This window comes from Lemur catta, chromosome 22 (genome assembly GCF_020740605.2).
Source record: "Lemur catta isolate mLemCat1 chromosome 22, mLemCat1.pri, whole genome shotgun sequence".
Lineage (NCBI taxonomy): Eukaryota > Metazoa > Chordata > Mammalia > Primates > Lemuridae > Lemur > Lemur catta.
This window is the reverse complement of record NC_059149.1, coordinates 19,322,350-19,343,916: the sequence shown is the minus strand read 5'-3', so window position 1 is coordinate 19,343,916 and position 21,567 is coordinate 19,322,350. Positions and strand designations below refer to the sequence as shown.

At 42.4% G+C, this 21,567-nt stretch overlaps 1 protein-coding gene across 1 annotated transcript in view; it reads right to left on the bottom strand.

Moving 5' to 3' along the window:
* Positions 1-9,043, bottom strand: part of PDGFRL (platelet derived growth factor receptor like) — a 37,706-nt gene extending 28,663 nt beyond the window's left edge. The window contains exons 1-2 of the mRNA XM_045535533.1: positions 8,914-9,043; positions 832-1,129 (exon numbers count right to left, since the gene is read on the bottom strand). Coding sequence (XP_045391489.1) covers positions 832-1,129; positions 8,914-8,968 — 353 coding nt within the window. The 5' untranslated portion in view covers positions 8,969-9,043. The remainder of the gene's footprint in view (positions 1-831; positions 1,130-8,913) is intronic.
* Between the last annotated feature and the right edge of the window lie 12,524 nt (positions 9,044-21,567).

Here is a 21,567-nt window from a genome sequence, read left to right as displayed (position 1 = left end):
CCTTCACTGGATGGATTAAAAAAATGTATATACATACAATGAATATTACTCAGCCTTAACCAAAAAGGAAATCCCATCATATGCTACAATGTGAAGGGACTTTGAGGGCATTATGCAAAGTGAAATAAACCAAAGATACCCAGGACTCTAACCCATGCACGTCCCCCAAGCCCTGGCCAGTGCTCAGGGCTCCTCCCACACAGCCTTTCTCACTTGTCACAGTTGTCACAACCATCTTCTTAACCACTTCTCCTGAACAAGCAGCTCAGCCTCCTGAAACATACTCATTCAAACATAAGCAATCTTTGTCCTACCCACTGAGGTTTCTGTATCTAAAAGTCCTATTCACGAAAGTAAAAATCATCACGAGCAGTTGAAAAGTTTAAAAGTAGTTTAAGTTAGTGTCTGGTCAAATTGCTCATAGGAATCTGTTAGATCATTTCAGTTGCCATTATGATCACTTAAAAAATAACATAAAACAGTAAGTCCATTATTTTTCACAATTCTTAAATTTCCATCTCTATGCATTACAGTTTTCTGTAAAATTTTGGTTTTCTATACATTTCCCTCTTGTCATGTTTTCATACAAAAGTACCATATATTATAGTTTCTTATAAAATTTCGCTCTTTGAACCCATGTTGGTAGGATTTGCAGTAATTTTTTTTCACTGACCAAAGAAATAAAATCTATGGCTTTTGCTCATCGAGCTTCCATTTTTATCTATTAAGGTGAAATGGTAGATGTCAGAAACAAAGTAATATTTAATGAGGGATTGAAACTAAACTCTTTTCCCAACACAAGTAAAAAAAAAATTCTTTTTAAATGCTTACCTGAGGCGAGAGTCCTTAAAGGTGTCAAGATACACAGGATAGCTCCATCCAATCTTACTCCCTTTACATCGAAGCTCTAAGGTCTGCCCTGCCGTCAGACTCAGGGTAGCAGCAGGCTTCTGGAAGCGACCTTTATCCATCACTTGAATCATTATAGACTGTGTCTTTGGTGTGGAATCAGCCGAGTCCCTGTCCTTTATTTTAGGAATTTTGGGCTTCACCTTTTTGTTGGTAGGTTTGATTCGATTTTCTCCTTGTTCCTTTGGACGTTTGTTCTTGGGAGGGTTTTGGCCAGTAACTGTAAGAATGAGCAGAGAGCAGTGGGCGATAGCAGTGGCATTCACAGAGTATTTGATACCTACAGCAAGATGAACGCTTCCCTCCTCGTACGTCAAAATTACTTTCAGTAATCATCACGTAGTAACCAGCATTTTGATTCAGTCTTTAGTTTTAAAGCAATCAAAAAGAAATATTTCCTAGCAAAGATATTATTCAAATTCAGCAAAATATTTCATGTATGAATTAAAATTTGTCCTTACAAAAGTGTTATTCCATGTAGTTCACACACTGTCTCACAATCTCCACGTGGTCACATACAATGGCAGAACTGAAGGCACTCGGGTCTGTTTCTTGTCTTTGCAATTTCTGTGTTATCACTGCTCATCTTGCATCTAGTATTTAAACGTAGGAATATGTAGCCTCCCAGGGACTGGAGACACGAACTGCACTGAAAGTGCACTCAAAAGATTTCGAACCATAATGAACTCTCAAAACAAATGCATTGAGTGGCATCTACGTTTGTCAGGGGCCAAAGTGTCCATGTATTAGTAGAATACAATGTTTACTGAACAATAAGTACTAAACACATGCCAACTTAAATCCTGCAAGTAAGTTATTAAAACTCAACAGTAACTGTAGCAATGGTTTAGAATGTAGCTGACACTCTAAATATTTTTAGGGGGAGGAGTATCTCATCACCAAAGTTGTTGAGTTGCCAGTAAATAGTGATAATAAAGAGCTGACCGACTTTAATTAAGTTGGTTTTATTATCATTTTTGCCTCCTCTACAGACAACGAACCCCTTATTGCCTGTACCCAGGGAGGGTTGCTCCCACTGCCCTGCCCTCGGAAGGCCACCGGGCTCCAGAAATCTCAGCCAGGGTCCTCGCAGCCTTGCAGCTGTGTCCACCCAGCGAAGATGAAAAGGGGACCGTCCTCCATTTTCAGTTTGACCATCCGTCTGCAGAAGCTCATAGGCCACCTTGATATACGCTCATAGCATTACAAAATGTCCCAACTTACAGGATCCTTAGAGATTATTTAGGTAAAGTCCTCATGTTGTAGATTAAACATAAATAAAGGAGGCCCTGAAAAGTTAAATCAATTGCACAAAGTCACTCAGCTGGTTAGTGGCAGAATGCAGGAACCTAGGTCTCCTAGCCTCAATTCCAAAGTGCTTATTTCACTATGTGGAGATAAACATTCTGTACATATTTTAAATAAATACACACACCTTGGCCAATTGAGAGAATTACAGGACACTTGTATAAAATGGGAAAATGCGATAAGAGAAAATTATAATCAAAAACTCAGGCAGGTGTGGTGGCTCATGCCTGTAATCCCAGAACACTGGGAAGCTGAGACAGGAGGATCACTCGAGCCAGGGTGTTTGAGACCAGCATGGGCAACACAGCAAGACCCCATATCTAAAAAGATAATTTAAAAAAAAAAACTCAGCTGCTTTGGATTCAACTGTGTAATGATGAAACTTGGCTTCTCTTGTGTGTTGCCTTTTGACCCTTGAGAGCCACTTAACCTCCACTCGTGGTTCAGCCTGGCCCTGATTCTAGAACCAATGCTGCTCTTAGGACCTTTCAGCTCAGTGTCAACATCCAATCCTCACTCTTCGAGCTTCTATGTCTTCCTCCCGGAGCCCTCTTGGCTCTCCCAAGAACCCATCCATGGCCTTCTCTTCTGTGACCCCAGGTTTGGTTGTGATTTCTTTCCTCTTCTAGGCCTGAATCTCTTATTTCCTTTTCTTTCTCTACTCCCATTTCTCTGCGTTATGGCTCCTATTGAGCTTTCTCAATCTTTCCAGGGAGCAGAGCTGTGTCCTTGAACCCTAGTCTCCAAGGCCGAGTCCCCAGCACCTGCCGCTGAACCTGCTGTCTGCCCAGACTTCCACCAACCCTGAGTGTTGGGTTTGGCGCCCCTGGTTCTAATGCTAGACAGCGACAGACAATGGCTCACACGCACACGGTCCCCAGCCTCCTAGAAGGAACGGCATCGTAATTGCTGGGAACACGTCAGACCAACAAAAATACATTCATTCAGCAACATCAGTGGTGAAGCATAACCCTCAGCTTGGCAATAGTGTAGAAGTCACATTATTCTTAAGACAGAAAGTAAAAGCCCATCACTGTGATGTCCAAGTAATCTGTGCCTTATGGCATTAGTCACACTATGCCTATAAGATTAATGAACCTCTGGATTAATGTCTAATTGGGTGTTTTATCATGTAACAGGAATTCAGGCTAACAGAAATAACAATCATCATCTGTAAAGCCTATGGAATTTAGGCAATCAGTGCTAGTTGGCTGACTTCTAAGCTATCAGATCTTGTTTTGCTATGCTACTCAGGAACATTGGACTAGCTGATTACAGATATTATGGGTCCAAATGTTTGCTATTATCCCTGCAAGATAACTGGATCTATCGACCAAATATCCCCACCAGCTGATCTAACTGTATACTTGGTCCAGCTGCCAGACTACAGAACGGGTCCACAGTTTGATGGCAACAATGCTAAGTTAAAGGAGCCAGCTTAGCGACCCCACAGGTAGCCAGACAGTCCTGGGACTGAGTGACTCCCAAATCCCATGTCTAATTTTTTAAAAGAATATGACTCTTGGCCGGGCGCGGTGGCTCATGCCTGTAATCCTAGCACTCTGGGAGGCCAAGGCGGGTGGATTGCTCGAGGTCAGGAGTTCAAGACCAGCCTCAGCAAGAGCGAGGCCCCGTCTCTACTAAAAATAGAAAGAAATTATCTGGCCAACTAAAATATATATATAGAAAAAAATTAGCCGGGCATGGTGGCGCATGCCTGTAGTCCCAGCTACTGGGGAGGCTGAGGCAGTAGGATCGCTTAAGTCCAGGAGTTTGAGGTTGCTGTGAGCTGGGCTGATGCCACGGCACTCACTGTAGCCCGGGCAACACAGCGAGACTCTGTCTCAAAAAAAAAAAAAAGAATATGACTCTTTAGCCTATGTAAATTAGTTATTTTCCAAAGACTTAAAGAATGTATATTGTAGATAAAAGAGGAAGTCCATTACTATTGCATTTTTGAGACTATTGCATAGTATAGTGTATAGAGAAGTAAGCAGCAAAATTCACAATTAAATATCATCATTGACTTCAGATCCAGGCCTGCCACTTACTACCCGTGTGACCTTGGGAAGTTACTTGCCCTCTTCTTTTAGTTTCCTCATCTGTAAATTGAGAATGATAGGGTTAGGGTAACCACCTCACGGATTGTTGCAGGAATTAAATGACTTAATGTTTAAAATGCTGACAATAGTGTGTGGGCCACAGTAAGTAACTGCTAAGCGCTGCTTGTTTCATGGCTGTCTCATGGGACCTCCCTGACAAACTCCTGGTAGAGGCAAAGCAGCTATTATTTTTTTTTTTTTAGGTTTACAGATGCCAAGTGTCACACCCTCAGTCATTAAAAAGGTACTAAAAAAATCAGACCCTCTGGCTCCAAGTCTAGAGATTTCTCTGGTTCATGCCATTTTGCCTCTCGATTCGCTTAGAGATTAGCATATTGTGGCGGTTTCACTGTATTTGCACACATCTTTGCTTGACTGGACTAGGAGTTCCAAGTCAAACAGAACTTGACGCTGGGGATGGGAGCCCAACCTCCCGGAAGGGCTGGAGATGCCGTTCCCAACCACACATTAGAATCCCCAAGTGATGCTGGTCAAAAACTCATCTTCAAAAACGAACGAAGAAATGTTACATATGGGCATTAACCTAACACACAGACTCTGTGGCTAACCCTTCGGGTTTTCCTAAAAATTTAGGAAGCCACTCCTGTTTATCACAAGTCTTCTCCACGCTACCTAAAGTTCCTTTCCTGGGGCTGGAGAGGGTTCAAGTCAGTACTGAGAGTTATACGCCTGCAGACATGCCTATATAATCACTTGCTGTTTCTGGGTATGGCATGGAGAACGGCCCGGCTGGCCAACCACCACTGGAGCCCTGGCATGTAAACTTCCCAAATAAACTCATGTCTCTTTCTCTGGTCCTTTGGTATCAGTTCACATTATGTGGAGGCTTTAAAGGCCCTTCATCAGCAGAACAAGGCTGTCCAAGAAGCCCGGTGTCGGCATCTGCTTCTGGTGGGGGCTCCAGGGAGCTTCCACCCATGGAGGAAGGGGAGTCGGCTGTGCAGAGATGACATGGCAAGAGAGGAAGAGGGGACAGGTGCCCGGCTCTTTTTAACAACCAGCTCTTGCCTGGAACTAACAGAACTCACTCACCCTCGAGGGAAGTCATTAACCTATTCATGGGGGATCTGCCCCCATGATCCAAATACCTCCCACTGCCAACAGCACCACATTGGAGATAAAATGTCAACCTGAGATTTTGTGAGGACACAGCACAGCACCCTCACTCTCCTCCTCAATCAGATCCACGTCTTACCCTGAGTTATTGGTTGGTTTCGTCCACTAAAAGGATACATGGAAGTCTAAACCCCCCAGCACCTGTGAATGTGACCCTACTTGGAAGGAAATAGTGTCTTTGCAGATGTAGTCAAGTTCAGATGAAGTCATTAGGATGGGCTCTCATCCAGTATGACTAATGTCCTTCTAAGAAGAGAAGGGACACATAGGAAGAGTAAAAGGCCATGTGAAGATAGACTCACAGGGAGAAGACGACCAGTGGCAACAGAGGCAGAGATCGGAGGGATTCAGTTGCAAGCCAAGGAACGCCAAGGGTTGCTGGCCACCGCCGGAAGCCAGCAGAGGCAGGGAAGGATGCCACCCCGAGCTTCAGAAGCAGCCTGGCCCTGCTGACACTTTGATCTTGAACATCAAGCCTCCAGGATGGAAGAAAACAAACTTCTGTTGTTTTAACTCTCCCAGTTCATGGTACTCTGTTGTAGGAAACTAATATAGCCTGATGAATGATTCTTCAAGCCACTTAGCACTTCCTGAAATTGTCTTTGTTCATTATCTGGTCTCTTCCTTTAATCATGAGCACCACAAAGAGAGGGTTTTACAACCTTCTCCAGGAAAAACCAACACACCTGAGGACTTTTCACCCTCCTCTGATCACCTGGCTCTCGCTGTCTCTTGCCCTCAAACTTTTCTTTTCTTTTTTTTTTTTTTTTTTGTCTCTAAGGATCAGAGATTATTTTGTATGTGAAACATACAGGCAAAGATCCTAAATGCTTCAAACCCTTCATGATTTGCACTCATAAAATATGAGGAATCTTATAATTCTCTTTTCATTATAAAGATTTCTGAACTAATTTTTACTCTCTTTTTCCCAGGAATAAACTAAGACATAGACACGAGACAGGGTCTTAATTAGAGAATCACTGTCATTTGTCTCTGTCCATGCCTTTCTAGAGATCTGGCTGAACTGCCCTCATACCATAATGAATCTCTTTAGTCCTCCCAGAAAGAAAACGCTTTCATAAGATGCAAAATAAACCCATGTTAGACTGAAGATTAAATTAGCATGGATCAAGGCTCTGGTGTTGTTCACCAAAACAGCAGTAACACATACATTAACATTTGCTCCTGACATTGAATACAAATATGCAGGTAATCAAAGGTTGGTAAGTGCCTGTGATTTTATACTTTTTAGCAGCACTGTATCAATAAACTCAATGGTACATATTCCATATAAATGCTGAACATCAGGTGCCGTGATCAATGTCTAAGTGGGATCTTGGGCTATTTATTGACTTTTCATGCCTCAGTTTCATGCCATGAAATATTATATGCCCTTTCAGCTTTCACTCTTCCCAAGGAGAAAGAACATTATTTTCAAAAATTGAAAGCATTTTAGAAGGCAAGGCAAAGTTCGCAAAAACTGACAAAAACTGAAAGGCGGTGGGACAAGCTGACTTGTGGGCCTTGGGTTTGCAGTTTGGGCTTTAGGATAGCCTGGCAGGCAGCATGTTACCAACCTGCCAATTTAGACGCCAGCACTGGGGGTGGGGGGGTGATCTACTCTCATTGGCTGTGCCTGGCCCCAATCCCCCACACAACTGGAAACAGGAAAAACATTCTTCCTAGGTTTAGGAAAACTGTTGCATAACTTAATGTAGCACTATGTGTATTTTTATCCATAAATAGTCTATACCTATATATGTACTTTCAAAAACAAAACCACAGTGCTATTATCATACCTAAAACTTATCAATTATTTCTTATAAAATATTCAGTCTCTATTCCGCTTTCTCTGTCTCCTAAATGTTGTTTGCATGAATTACAATTTAAACAGACGCTAATTTATTTAGGCAGATGTTTGCAATCATTCACATGGTCTGGGTACATGTCGGCTGGGAAGGAGCCAGGAGGCAGAAGCTGAAGTTGCTTCCTGAGCCCCCAAGAGTGGCATCTTGGGTATAAACAAGTGAATAGATTATGTGAAATGATTTTGTCTGGCCATCTTCTGCCTTATTCAAAAATGACACTGAATACTGCATTTCCGCCATGTCAGCAATCACATACGAGGACCCGCCAGGAGCATTTTAATGCTGCATTTTACAAACTGAACTCATGCCAACTTCTCTCTGGGCACGGGATTAAGTATTATTCGCCCCCAGTAGAAGCGCTGCCTGCACTTTATTAAGCAGGGCTCTAGGCTTAAGATTCTCACGCTCAGCTTCAAGTCTCACAACCATCTTGGACTTTGCAAACTAGAATGTGGTATATTTTTGGCAAATGCTTGGAGTTTCCTAGGAAAGAAAGGAGCTGGGCAGGATTGAGGAGTGGATAAAATGTGAGCCAGGTTGAGCTGGCTGCAGTGTGAGGTTGCATAACAGCAAAAGCTGCCTTCCCACCAAATCTAAGCAAAAATTGTAGACGAGGAATTTCAAGAAGTTTGAGACACCAGGATGTGCCCAGATGAAATATGCACTGTACAAAAACACCAGTTGAGTAAATAATGGAGCAAACAAAGCAACTAAATGCTGACGGTAATATATAACGTACAACAGCAACACACACACACATGAACATAAAAACGCATAGAAATAAAGCCTGACCCTGTGGTTATGAGTCTACACAACAGGGTGGACCCAGGCCAGGCACACGTTCAAAACCGCGCAGTGGTGCACATTCCTATATGTTGTACAAAAAACAAACAAACAAACAAAAAACCCAACTAACCAACCAAACAAAAAAACCCCCAAAACACCCCAGAAAAGTTTTCTTCACCTTTTCCCATCCAATCAGATAAGAAATATAACAAGCTGTGGGGTTTTGATTGGTTTTAAAGTTTAATACATAGAAATTTTTGATAGAAGACCTAGGAAGATCTTGCAGGAGTCAAGCCCAAGGTTGGCGTACGAAATGCACTCAGGACTGCGAAGGGGAAGTGGAATTTGGTCAAAGACTCGGCAATCGCCTTGCTTAGGTGGCAGCCGCCCTCGGTCGCAGAGGTCCCGGGCCACGCGGCGCAGGGGTGGAAGCGACCCGCGGCTCCCGGGCCACCTCCCAGACCGACACGTTGACAGTGGGGGCCGGGCCAGGCGCCGGCTGGGGATGCTCCGTGCGCCCGCGGAGCGAGGGCTTTGCTGGAGCGCTGGAGAGGTCCTGGTGGGCTCCCAAGGATGGCGGCAGCTGCCACCTCCCCAGATGGCTTTCTGGGGACGCAGGGGGCAGGAGGAAAGGAGACCCTCCCAGGACGGGGCAGGTGCACCGGGCAAGGAGTGGCGCCGCGGGGCAGAGCCACCGAAGGCCGAAAGTTAGAGGAAGAGCTGGCAGGAGCGCGACAGGGGCTGGGGGTCCCGGCTAAAGTCAGCGCGCAAGCCGGGTGGCCGCGTCGCCCCGAGTCACTCACCATCCTCCAGCGCTGCGTGCAGCAGCAGCAGACCGAGCAGCAGCCAGAGCTTCATCTCCGGGGCCGGGGCCGGGGGCGCAGGGACAGGCGGCGGGCGAGGGGCGGGCGCCTGGGACGCCACAGCCGGAGGATTCGGTTTCCCGGGGAGGAACACAGTTTGGGGGGAAAAGTTGGGATTTTTTTTTTTTTTTTTAAATTCCCTTTGTGATATGACCTCTCCTGCCCCCTGGCGGAGCCGGGTGCGCAGCGCTTCTTCCAGGCGCAGGGTGGAAGGGATGAGAGCAAAATGTGACTTATAACGCGACAGTCACTCCTTGAATTTCTCCGAGGCTCGGCGTTTTCTTTTTCTTTTTTTACCAAGTTTATCAAGTTCAAGAAGGCCCGGTGTAATACTGTGGGTCACACTGAACCATGATTGTCCGAATGTCACCAGCGCTCGCCCCGCCTGCTCCAGCAAAGCCTTGATGCTCTGTAAAAAGTGTCCCCTGAATGTTACATTTCTGTTCTTCTCCCTCTCACTTGCGCTCAGCGACAGGACCGTTGTCCCTGGTTGTTCTTGCTGCTCCTGTGTCTGGCCAGGATGGGCTCTGCACCCGGCCCTGTACCTGGTGGCCGGGTTGCAAGGACAGATTCACGACGGGAGTCAAGTGGGAAAGAAGACCTTGCACATAGTCTGCGCTGTGGTGGGGCAGAGGGTCTAGTCATTCATGTGTCCCCCTGCAGAAAGCCACCAGGGCTTCCTCAGCTTGCAGACTCACATGATCAAGGCAGTTTGCGGGTGCAGGGATGCCAGTGTGTAGTCCCCCAGGTAAGAAGTGTCCCATCTCATTGCGATCTTTAACAACAAGCATTACTGTTAAATAGAGCTCAATTCAAAATAACAGGCTGGGACTTCTCCCTCGACACCCAAGGGAAGAGGAGCTGCAGTTCATGACAAACTGGTACTTCTCAGCCACTTCATGCAGGGGGACCCAAGAACGCCACACTCCCTGTTGCCAGCTCTAAACTCAGCTTTGCCATTCACTGTGTTGCAGTGGAGAGAACAGTTAGTTGCCTGGGAATAAAGACGAACAAGGTTCAAGTCTTGACACTGCAACAAATTCTCAACTCTCCTCCCAACTCACTTAACCGTCTGGGTTTTAGGGTCTTTCAAGAGGAAACTAGACTTGATGATTATTTCAGCCGACGTTTACTATGTGTTTGGTACTATGGAGGTGAAGGTCAAGACACCGTCCAGCGTGGCTCTTTTTAAGGAGCAGACACCAGCCTAGAGACAAGCATTTAGACCACTGCAATGGGATGTGTCGCCTTCCGGGGGGAATTCTGAGCAGGGAACTTCAGGAACTCACACAGGAGTGGCTAAATCTGCCTGGGGTGAGATCCCTTTCCCTTCTGACTCCATGAGTGACTGCTTCATTCTCACTGGGTGTTGGAGACCCCGGTTCAGTGTAGACTCCTCCTTTTCCTCCCTCTCTCTCCTCCCTGCTGACTGTGCACCAAGTTCACTGCTCTTTTGCCATCACTACCGAGCTTCACTGCCCTGGCTCAGGGCTCCTCTCTCATCAGGAGTGTGGCCATGGGTCCTGATTGGTCCCCCGCCCCTCCTTCTTGCACCTCAATCCAGTCTGTCTTTAGCAATTAGATCTATTTGCAAATGAAACCCTAGAAAGCCTCACCCTACTCAAACCCTTCAAAGGCTCAAATTCTGGAGAGCTGGGGCCAGTTGCCTCTCTGCTTCCTCCCTGAGCTCACTCCTGCCCTCCTGGCCTCACACTCTCCACGACACCCACCCCCACCTTCTGCACACCCAGCCACCCCGGTCCACTGCCTCTGCTGTTCCCTCTGCCTGCAACAGTCTCCTCTTGCATTCTGCCACCTGCCTGCCCTTCTGGCTTCACTCATCCTACAAGGGTTAGCTCAGACCTCACCTCCTCCCACGGAGCACTTGTCAATCTCCATAAAAAGTTTATTGCATTTGATTATGAATGCATTGAATTTATGTTTTGGGAAAGAATGGCTATATTTACACTACTGAGTCTTCCGATCCAGGAATGTCATAATGTTATGGATCTTTTCATTTATTCAGGTCTTTTATGCACCCATGACATTTTTCTAATTGGCTAATGCTGGTATTTAAACAACAATTTTGGAATTCTGCATTTCCAACTCCCTTTTCTGTCAAATACATGTTAGCTAAATTTGGTGTGTGTGTGTGTGTGTAAATATACATAAATTTGGTGTGTGGGTGTGGTCATATAGTTAAACACACAGCTATATAGTTACATAGTTGTATTTTTTCTAGGTAAGTCTTATTTTTTCCAGGTAAGTCTTATTTTTTCCACATAAGCTTAATAATTATTAGGCTTATTTCTCATTTTTGCTAGTTTACATATTTGTTTTGCCATTATGAATTAAAATTTCCCCTATTGCATTTTCAAACTGGTTAACGTTGGTATATACAAAACAATTTTGGAATTCTATTTCCCAAGCCTTTTCTATATCACATACACTTTAGCTAAATGTAGGCACATAACACTTAACCTAGGTTTGTGTTATGGGCTGAGGTGTGTCCCCCCCCCAAAAAAATTCATTTGCTGAAGTCCTAACCTGCAGTGCCTCAGAATGTGACCGTATTTGGAGGTAGGGGCTTAAAAGAGGTAATAAAATTAAAGTAGGGTCTCATGAGGGTGGGCCGTGATCCAATGTGTTTGGTGTCCTTAAAAGAAGAGGGAATTTGGACACAGACACGAGCAGCAAGAGAAGACCACGTGAAGACACGGGGTCAAGAAGGCCATCTATGAGCCAAGGAGAGAGGCCTCAGAAGGAATCAATTCTGCTGACAACTTAATCTCAAACTTCCAGCCTCCAGAACCAAGAGAAAATACATTTCTGTTGTTTAAGCCACCCAGTCTGTGACACCTAGTTACAGTAGCCCTAGCAAACTAATAGAGGGGTCTATATTAGGATAGGAGCAGGGGTTATGAGAAGTATAGGGGCTTTCCAACACTTGTAGCTAATCACAAGGCTTATTATTCCTGAATGAGACAATCTCAAGATGACTTTGAGTTTGAAAAATAAAATTGCCAGAGCTGTGGGTTTTTTTTTTTTTCCTTTTTCTTTTCTTTTTTCAAAACTGTGTTTTTAATGGGTTTGATTTCACTATAAAAATCATGTGCTTCGTCTCCAGGGTAAGAAAGAATTTTATTATTAGAATCTCTATGTTTATCTTTTCCATTTTTCCTCCAACAATTGCTGCAATGTTGGCCAATTAAAATAAGCCCTGTCTTGTAGCTCTAACTCTAGTACAACTTGAAGCCTGGTTTTCTAAGTCCTGATTAATCTTTTGTATGTTTAGCTTGTATCTGGTCACCTTAACGAACACTCTTATTAGTCTAAATAGTTTTCCACTGATCTCTTGGGTTTCTAGGTAAATGATCATGATACCTGCAAGACCCATTTTTTCTGTCTTTATTAGCTCGTGCCTTTCCGCTACCTCTGCCTCACTCTTGCATTAGCCTTTAGTGTTTACAAGCCACTGACCCCTAACTCCGGGAAACACAGAGTGGCTCAGGGATGGAACAGACCAGGGGATCCACACCTCTCCTGAATCAGCTACTTCCTTACGTGGGAAGAGAGGAAGATGAAAACACAGAAACACCTTGTGAAAGTGGTATCCAGGGACCCACTGTCACATTTGGGAGGGCATAGAGTGGCCGTGCATTATTATCTTTCTCTGAAGAGCAATGGCTGCGGTTCCTTGCGTTGGCTTAACAAATGGGGTGTTGCAGAGAAAAGAGAAGAGCAGAGGGAGAAGTGAAAAATCAGGAATGGAAGAGAGAACTGAGTGACTGAGTGTGATCCAGGTGTGGTGCGGGGAAGGCTGCATTTGTAGACCTAGGTCTACAAAAGCGTATTTCTTTCCATTTTCCTTAGAAGCACAAGCTGGTATACAATGTGTACCTGAAGGATGAAAAGTCACAGTGAGATTTCAGTGCCTCCATTATGACTTCCTTGTTTGTAAATTATTTTACCTGTAAAATTTTCGTTGTAAACTTTAATGAATAGTGGTTTTCTATGATTACTCAGTAGTCCTAGAAAAATCTCCATATTCCTTCGCCCTCACTACTTTTTTTGCCCCTTCAAAGGAACAATACTATCAGGAATTTATTAGGTAAGCAAAAAAAAAAAAAAAAAATAGCCAATATTTTGGGCAGCCTTTCCCCATCCTCAAGATAAGGACATTTAACTTCTCTCTAACTTGTCTCCATTAACTACAGAAATATAATCAAGATGACCTTTTTTTTTTTTTTACAAAAAAGAATGCGTCAAGGTTTCAGCAGGAGCTAACTTTAGTAGTTTTAAATATGGCACTCCCTGAAAACTACATTCTAACAGAAATGCCAGACATTTTTGATGCTCCCAGAGCCACTCATCAAGAGATACCCTTAGAGTAAGGCAAGGTCCCTGGGAACTTGGTGTACTTACAATCAATGAGGCAAAAGAAATTACCTTCCTAGCTCTGGGATATAGCATGTTGGAAGTATGCATCACCTATTCATTAGTTGCAAGAGCAACTCTAAGTGGCAATGGAAGGCGGGCACAACTCTAAGCTGAAATGCAAAATAGGAAACATGTGACTTAAGACTTTCAGTCTCTCCTTCCTATGTTCTTTCTCTTTACTTAATCCACACCCGCCCCCGCCCCCCGTTAATTATCTCGCTCACCTATTTGCTTTCCTCTGCTTACTTGCTGTAAATGGTCTTTTTGAAAAGCATCTACTATCAGTCCTCATACCTTTGTGCCAATTTAAGTCAATACTTCTGCCAAAACATCGCCATTTTAAGCCTGATTTTTACCAGGACAGTGAAACCCTTGGTCCTTGCATGAAGAATCATCAGGTATCAATGACCAGTCAGGAAAAGATTCTGGCGACTTACAGACTCACCCATTGGGGAACCCCATAATCCTGAACCATGACAATGCTGTAGTCTTTGTAGGTTAAAGGGACCCAGAGGCCCCAAACTGGCTTGCTTCCCACCATGGAGATTTGAGGCCACCCTGGGTACTGCAGTCCCTATCTTGTTTTCCTCTGCCTGTTGACTGCTCCCTTCTTAGTAGAGTAACAAGGACACTTAACCCAGGGTTTATGACATCTGAAATCTCTGGTATCTAAAAGCATGTAAGAGGTGGTTACCAATCTATTACGAGGAAGGTTCACTTAAATAAATCAGTGTTGAGTTCAGTTTCTTTCTAGATAGTTCCACCCATACTTTGACCTACTTTAAAAGACCAGTTGAGATAATGTGATAATGAGAGTTATTTTTGTATGTCTTTGAGAGTTTTTTGAGATATTTTATGAGATGACATGAATCATTCTTTCCACACAGACAGATGGAACTTAGCGTAATCCCTTAGTAATCCATGGGCTTTGAGCCCTTAGCCCCAAAAGGAAGCCTCTCTATGGCCTTCTTTAAACACTAACGAGATCATGCTCCTACTTCTAGGGGCTCCTGGTTGGACCCACAGCCCAGACAGAGCTTCTGGGGGATGAATTCCTTCATGTGATCCCATGGTGCCAGAACAGACGTGGGGACCAAAACCTAGGGCTGAGATCCTAACCAAGCCAACAATTAAATTGTTTTAGGCTTCTACTTGGCAAATAGCTACTTTAGCTTGGTTTTCAGTGCTGGCTAAACTGACCATATTAAAGTTTTAAAAATTCAATGTTCCCTCCAATTTACTAGAATCAATAGGAACTAAGTATATACACAAAGACGTTTCAAAATTAAACAAGCTAATTTGGCCAGGTGCAGTGGCTCATGCCTGTAATCCCAGCACTTTGGGCGGCTGAGGCAGGAGGATTGTTTGAGGCCAGGCTGTGCAACATAGTGAGACCCCATCTCTACAAAAAATTAAAAAATTAGACAGGCATGGTGGTTCGTGCCTGTAGTCTCAGCTATTCACGAGGCTGAGGCAGGAGTTTGAGGTTATAGGGAACTAAGATCGTGCCACTGCCCTCCAAGCTGGGCAACAGAGCAAGACTCTGTCTGAAAAACAAACAAACAAAAAAACCAAAAGCAAAAAACAAGCTAATTCAAAAGATTTGTAATTTTAAATAACTTAGAATCATGTTAAAAAGCTGTGACTTCTCCCTCCTTATCAGAGGGTAAAAACAGTTGAAGTTGATAAATATTTATTTGCTATAGAGAAAAATGACTTAGTTACACATAACTGATCACTATTAAAGGTTATGATACAATGGAAGGAATATTTGAGGAGCTTCTTGCAGCTCAGAAGTGTCAAAGTGACTGGTTCATTAAATGGTAGTTGAAGTGGTAGGATCTCAGATGCCTGATCCCGGGGTGTCATGCTTCAGGAGCAACCGATACTTTCTGGAATGCTCCATGAGGATCAAGGGTATGTGAAGACATCTCTTATCTCATGGTACTTGCTAGTCATACAGTTGGCCCTTGGCTGCCGGGTGAGTACTCTTAACAATATAATCATTTCAATGTAGACTGTACTATACTCTGAGCTTTAAAAGTTTCCAAATAAAAAAGGAGTTTAAATAAGTATGCAATGTACGCGTTTGGTATGTGTGACACATATGCATGCTACATTATTATAAGTCATATTAAAATTTATTTTAAAAATACATGGTTTGGCCGGGTGTGGTGGCTCATGCCTGTAATCCTAGCACTCTGGGAGGCCGAGGCAGGTGGATCACTTGAGCTCAGGAGTCCGAGACCAGCCTGAGCAAGAGCGAGACCCCGTCTCTACCAAAAATAGAAAGAAATTATCTGGCCAACTAAAAATATATATAGAAAAAATTAGCCGGGCATGGTGGCGCATGCCTGTAGTCCCAGCTACTCGGGAGGCTGAGGCAGTAGGATCGCTTAAGCCCAGGAGTTTGAGGTTGCTGTGAGCTAGGCTGACGCCACGGCACTCACTCTAGCCTGGGCAACAAAGCGACACTCTGTCTCAAAAAAAAAATAAATAAATAAAAATACATGGTCACATTAGAAAGCACATTTTACAGTGGTAAAGCAGCAACAGTTTTTATTTATTACAAATGCTAAAAAAGAACCCAACTTTGTCAGTAAAAAGGAACAATGATTATCATTTAAAACGTTTAAATTTAAAATTGCGTACTAAACAAAACAACCTTTACATTCACACAGATCCAAAGTCTTTGTTGGTTTTTACAGACATGTAATTTCTGTAGGGTTTGGGGCGCTATCAACAGTTTCTATTAATACAATGGTAACAAAATAAAGCAATAAAACAACTGGGCACCCCTACTGGACAATGAAGATAAAGAGCCCATCAAACCCACCCCGTGGGCAATACAAGGCTCTTAACCGCCTGGGTCTTGGCCACGCAATTTGCACAGCGAGGTCGTCAGTGCATGTGCGGAGACTGTGACAGGCCGGGCCCCACTGTGCCAGTCCCAGGCATCGGCTACCCCTTCCATGAGTCATAGAGGTTCCTTGGTCCTTATTCATCTTGATCTACTCATGGGATATTGGGAAATGAAATTAAAGACCCCAAACTATCTTGCTTTCACTTGAAGTCCTTCACTTCTATCCCATCATTCTAAGACCCCACCCAGGAAGGGTATCTTCGGAGCTCACACTTTGCAGGTTTCCTGACCCTGGAACCAGCCCGGGGTCCTGGTTATGATCCCCACGGGCTGTCAGTGGTCAGGGAAGGCTCTTTGAGGCCCAGAGATTGTGGTAGTGGCTTCAGCCGTGGCAAATAGAAGCTAAGTAAAGCGCTCCAGCAAACAGCGTTACCGATTGGGTTAAGCCATAACAAAATGCGTTTGAAATCAATAAGACTAAACTGTGTACATATAAACAATAATGAATATTACAAAAACCAGCAACCAAACCAATAACAATAAAAGCTCAGACTTCTCAAAATCCAGAAACCTATTTTAAAGTGTTTAAATATAATGATAGAAGAAAAAAAAATCTCAGCTAAACAACAAAGTCAAAGCAACCTTATTTTCACATCTACACGACTACAAAAAAAATGACCTTTGCTGGCATTTATTTACTACATGAACTTCAGGACATTTCCCCTTGACATTTAAGGATATGTTGGAGAACTTTAAATAGTAGAAAGTGTACAAAGAAGGCACTGTTTTGGCACTAGCAAAAAGGACAGTTAATCTCACCTCACCCCCCCAAATCACAATAACCATGTAAACTTTAATAACCCATGATGTACACGCTAAGCCCAATCCTTTAAAGTCCCATGGAAATTGCATTTTTGGTGGTAACTAACAATCACTTGAAACATATCTGGAGAAATCATGAATAGCACAGGGAAGGGAGAGTGGGAATCTTGGCACAGTTTCACCCTGGGGTTTGTAATCTTGGGATATGCTCTGACTTCAGACAGCAGAAGGCTCATCTGTTCCTTCTGTCATCGCCACTGGAGGGCGATTACTTCTCCTTATTCTCCCTGCTGAGCATTCAAATCAATTTAGAAAATAATTTGATAAAAATAGATTCTAATCCAAAATATTCAAAGTGTTTTATTGAAAAAAATTAACAACTACCTGCAAACACCCAGGACTTTGGAAATATTTTGGCTAATATTTAAATTAAAAAAATATTTTATTCATAAAAATTAAAAGAAGACAGGCTGTTATTGAAAAGAAGATAATCCTGAAAATGGTATTTTCTATCAACCATGGTTGGTTATAGTACAGTTCTGTATTTCAGCGTTAGTTTTTCTTTTCTATCTATCTGCTACGTATGTCTCAAATGATGTTTTAGTCTTAGTTTTCTTGATGTTTATCTCTGGGGGAAATGTGATTAAGATAATCTGTATTTTTAGTACATTTCAAAGGTTCCAACAAGTTTTTCTCATAAATAGTTTTTAAATTTGAGTTTGCACAGCAACCGTAAACGTAGGGTTGGCGTTGCCTTTATGCAGTAATTCACAAATCATTCTCTTCTTGTGAGAGTATAAAATTAAGGTGCTAGTATGAGAAGTTCTCACTAAAAAGGCTGAAAATGTATTTCCGAGGGTAAAAAAGAAAAGCAATTTAAGCTGCTTTTACTCAATCACAATTATTATAATAAAAGAATGTGTATATGTTATTTTTTAATTTCCAAAGATAACGTTATATAAGTTTGACGGATCACTACTCAAATCTACACAGAACATTTTGGTAATTCTAAGAAAGTAAAAACAACATTTTGTTCAAAAGGTGATGAATTCAAACGTAGGGACAGAGAGGCGCCAAAGACTGGTAGTATTGGCTTTGACTAAGAAACACAGAGCAGTACAGATAGGTCAGAAAAAGTGTCGCAGAAACAAGTAAACAGTAATATCCAAATGTCCGCTACCCCGACTCCATTTCAGATTATAAAGCACCTGTTATAATGCACGAGGGTTTAGTGATTTCATATTAGAAACATTATAAATATTTCTTAAGGAATCTATCTATGGAAAATATACATATAAAATTGCTGTATGTTTTAAAATAGTTTAAAACCTAAAAATTTTATATAAGCATATCTATCAATATAAAACATTAATTTTTCTCCACAATAGTTGGGTTTTTTTACCCACATAAAGATATGATATCCAAAGCCCATCATAAACGCAACTTACTTACACACTGACACTTGAAATACATACACACATATACATACCCACGCATGTATACTCACACATACATATGTAACTGTGTTTACATACAAACACATGCATCCGTGTGTGTCTTCACAGAAAAAAAAAAAGCAGTCACTGCCAAAGCATCCTTTCATGATATTTGTGTTTGTAAAGTACTTCAATGTGGAAAAATAATTTTTAACTAAATTCTGCTTCTAACTGAACACAGTAGTTGTAATAGCTAATTTAGCTGCCTATCACATTCTAAACAAATTTCTTGGTTTTGTTAAAGATTTAAATATTCGTATATGAAATTGCTCACGTTCCCCATGTAAAGGGCCTATTCTAGATGGATTATAGAATAAAAGCGGTTCTCAGTATCTTGCTGTGACAACATGGATTTAAGATTGTGCCTATAGTCCTTAAAAAAATATTTTACCCCTTGCTTATCCAACTCCTTCTCTCCAGGAAAACATGCAGCTTAAAAGAGAATTCTGGGCTTCAGATTTTACCACGTGCACCCTGGAAACTGTGGAATGTCTTTAATGAGTTCTGTGTCCGGGATGCTACAACACTAGCAGCCAGAAACCCAGGCTTTGTACCTGCTTATGTGACATTTAGTCACAAGAAACTCTTGGCTATTCACAACAATCACAGCTTGCTTTGTAATGGCATCAACAAAATAACTGACCTCTTGGAAGAACTATGAGGAAAAAAATGCTCTCCTTGCCTTTGGATGACGCAGGTCAACTGGCATGCTTGGTACTGTTCACCATGGTGTCCTGGGAATGTCACCTACATATCCATGTCTAGCTTCTGGACTCATCTAATGAACTGTTTAATTATTTGTACAAAAAATAATCGATGAGAAGTAAAACACCCTGCAGATAAATAGTCCACTATTAGAGAACCCAAAAAAGATAGAACAATTAGAAAAATCTTACATATAAAAATTTATTTACTCATATACTAAAGGTTACTGTGTTTATATAGCTTTAATGCAATTTGGTTAATTTTTTAGCTTGAAGTTTCAAATAATGTTTTTAAACCAAATATTTGCTTCCCCAACCATTGCTGGGTTATTGTAGAATACTGGAGCTTGTATTCACAGGCTTAGTGAGGCCATTTAAAAGTAAAAGGAATAAAAAGTGCTAAACAATTTATGGGGGGCAGGGAGGAGGAAAAAACACCCCTAAATGTTTGCAAAAAAAACGTCAGAGGCAAATTAGATCTGAGCCCCTTAAATTGGGCCAAATGTCCTATAATATCTGAATAGGCACTTTAATATATATCAGAATAGGGGAATTTTCTTTATCTCCCTTCATCTTTTCCTCTTCTGTGTGTAGTAAAGATAGAATTTGCTGCAGTAGCTGCTCATATCCAGGGCAAGATAAAACAAAAACAGCAACAAAGGAGTGAACTCTGCCTGATGAGGTTAAAAAAACCTGAACCTTGATTTAGTTATGAAGGAACGGAATACGTATCAGTCATTTCACCAACCGTGTGATCGGGGAGAGTCTGTTGGCTTATTTGAAGTGACTTTTTAAAAAAGGATGCTTGGTGTCTACTTATGCAAGCGTGTGTCCTACTCTGAGATCTTCACTCATATCCTCATCGTGGCCACTCACACGAGCTTTCTGGCCACAGAGATCACCTCCACTGGTTAGTCTAAAGGGTCCCAAGTAGATCACAGCACCTCTCTCGAGTCCTGAGTGGGCTGAGGGGTACGTCATTCACGGTAGGGGAAGGCCTTATGTATAAGGACCACTGATCTCCAAGACAAGAGGTCAAAGGGATGCCAGCTGGTGACACGGAATTCTACTCTTACCCGTGTACTATGACACAAGCTAACACTCCTATTAGCTAAAGTTTTAGCAAACTATCCTACCCCACAGGAAAAGAAATCTGTACCACACCCACTGTTGGCATTTACGGCTTCCAGAAAAGCTCCTTCCTTATCCCCTCCTCTCACCTCTGACCAGTGACAGATGCCATGACACCACAGTAGGTAGCTGCATTTTCAGCATGCTCTTAAGTTGACATTAACGAAGCCTAATATGGAAGAGCGACCATTATTTCCTCAACTACCGGGGGCACCAATGAAACTTTTCTATTCAATGATTCACCTCTATTTCAGTATGTGCAGTATATGCCACCAACGAATGACAACACTGAAAAAAATGTAACACAGTAATAGTAGAATACCCTCACTTTGAACATTCATGTTCCCAAACGTGTACACACACACACACACATACACACGCTCCCACTATCGGGGGATATTCATCACGGAGGAAAGAGCTCAGGTTTCCCGGGCCCGTAATTCACCATCTGGGGAGATGCTGACCAGGTGAGTAAGTTCTACTTAGGGTGAACTAGGTGTGCAGCACCCATGACGACCTAGCATGATGGTGACATCCTGTCATGGTTTACTCAATGTAGGGTATGCATGTTAAGGCCGTGACCAGCTCTGCTCCCGCCCACATTAGCATTCGCTTGTCTTTTCGTGGAATATGAAAGGTAAACGGAGATTCCTTTGATGATGGTCATTTGCTGGAATGGCAGATTTCTCTTCTGTTGCTGCATTAATATTGTCTGAGTAAGCATCTTCACCATCATCTTCATCTCTCAGATTACCCTCCAGGCTGTGTCTAATGCCATAAGCAAAGTAAATCAGGAAACCTTTTGGGGAACGCAAAAAAAAAAAAAAAATCAATGTTTCAGGTATGTCAGGACATGACTGTTTTAATGTGGAAATTTTAATACAGAATTTAATGGGGTTTTTAGTCTTCTCTGCCTGTGCTATTTTAGAAGATTAAAATGCAAACACAAGATACCCCACAGAAACTCTCCTTGATAAATGGTAGAATGTGCCTCTTCATTTTTAAGATCCCAACTTTATAGAATATGTTTTTCTCTTAATAAGTTTTTTAGATAATGTTTATACAGAAAAAAATTTATATTTATGTTCTCAAAACTCCATACTATACTTTAGGAAACAAAATGACATCTGGGACAAAG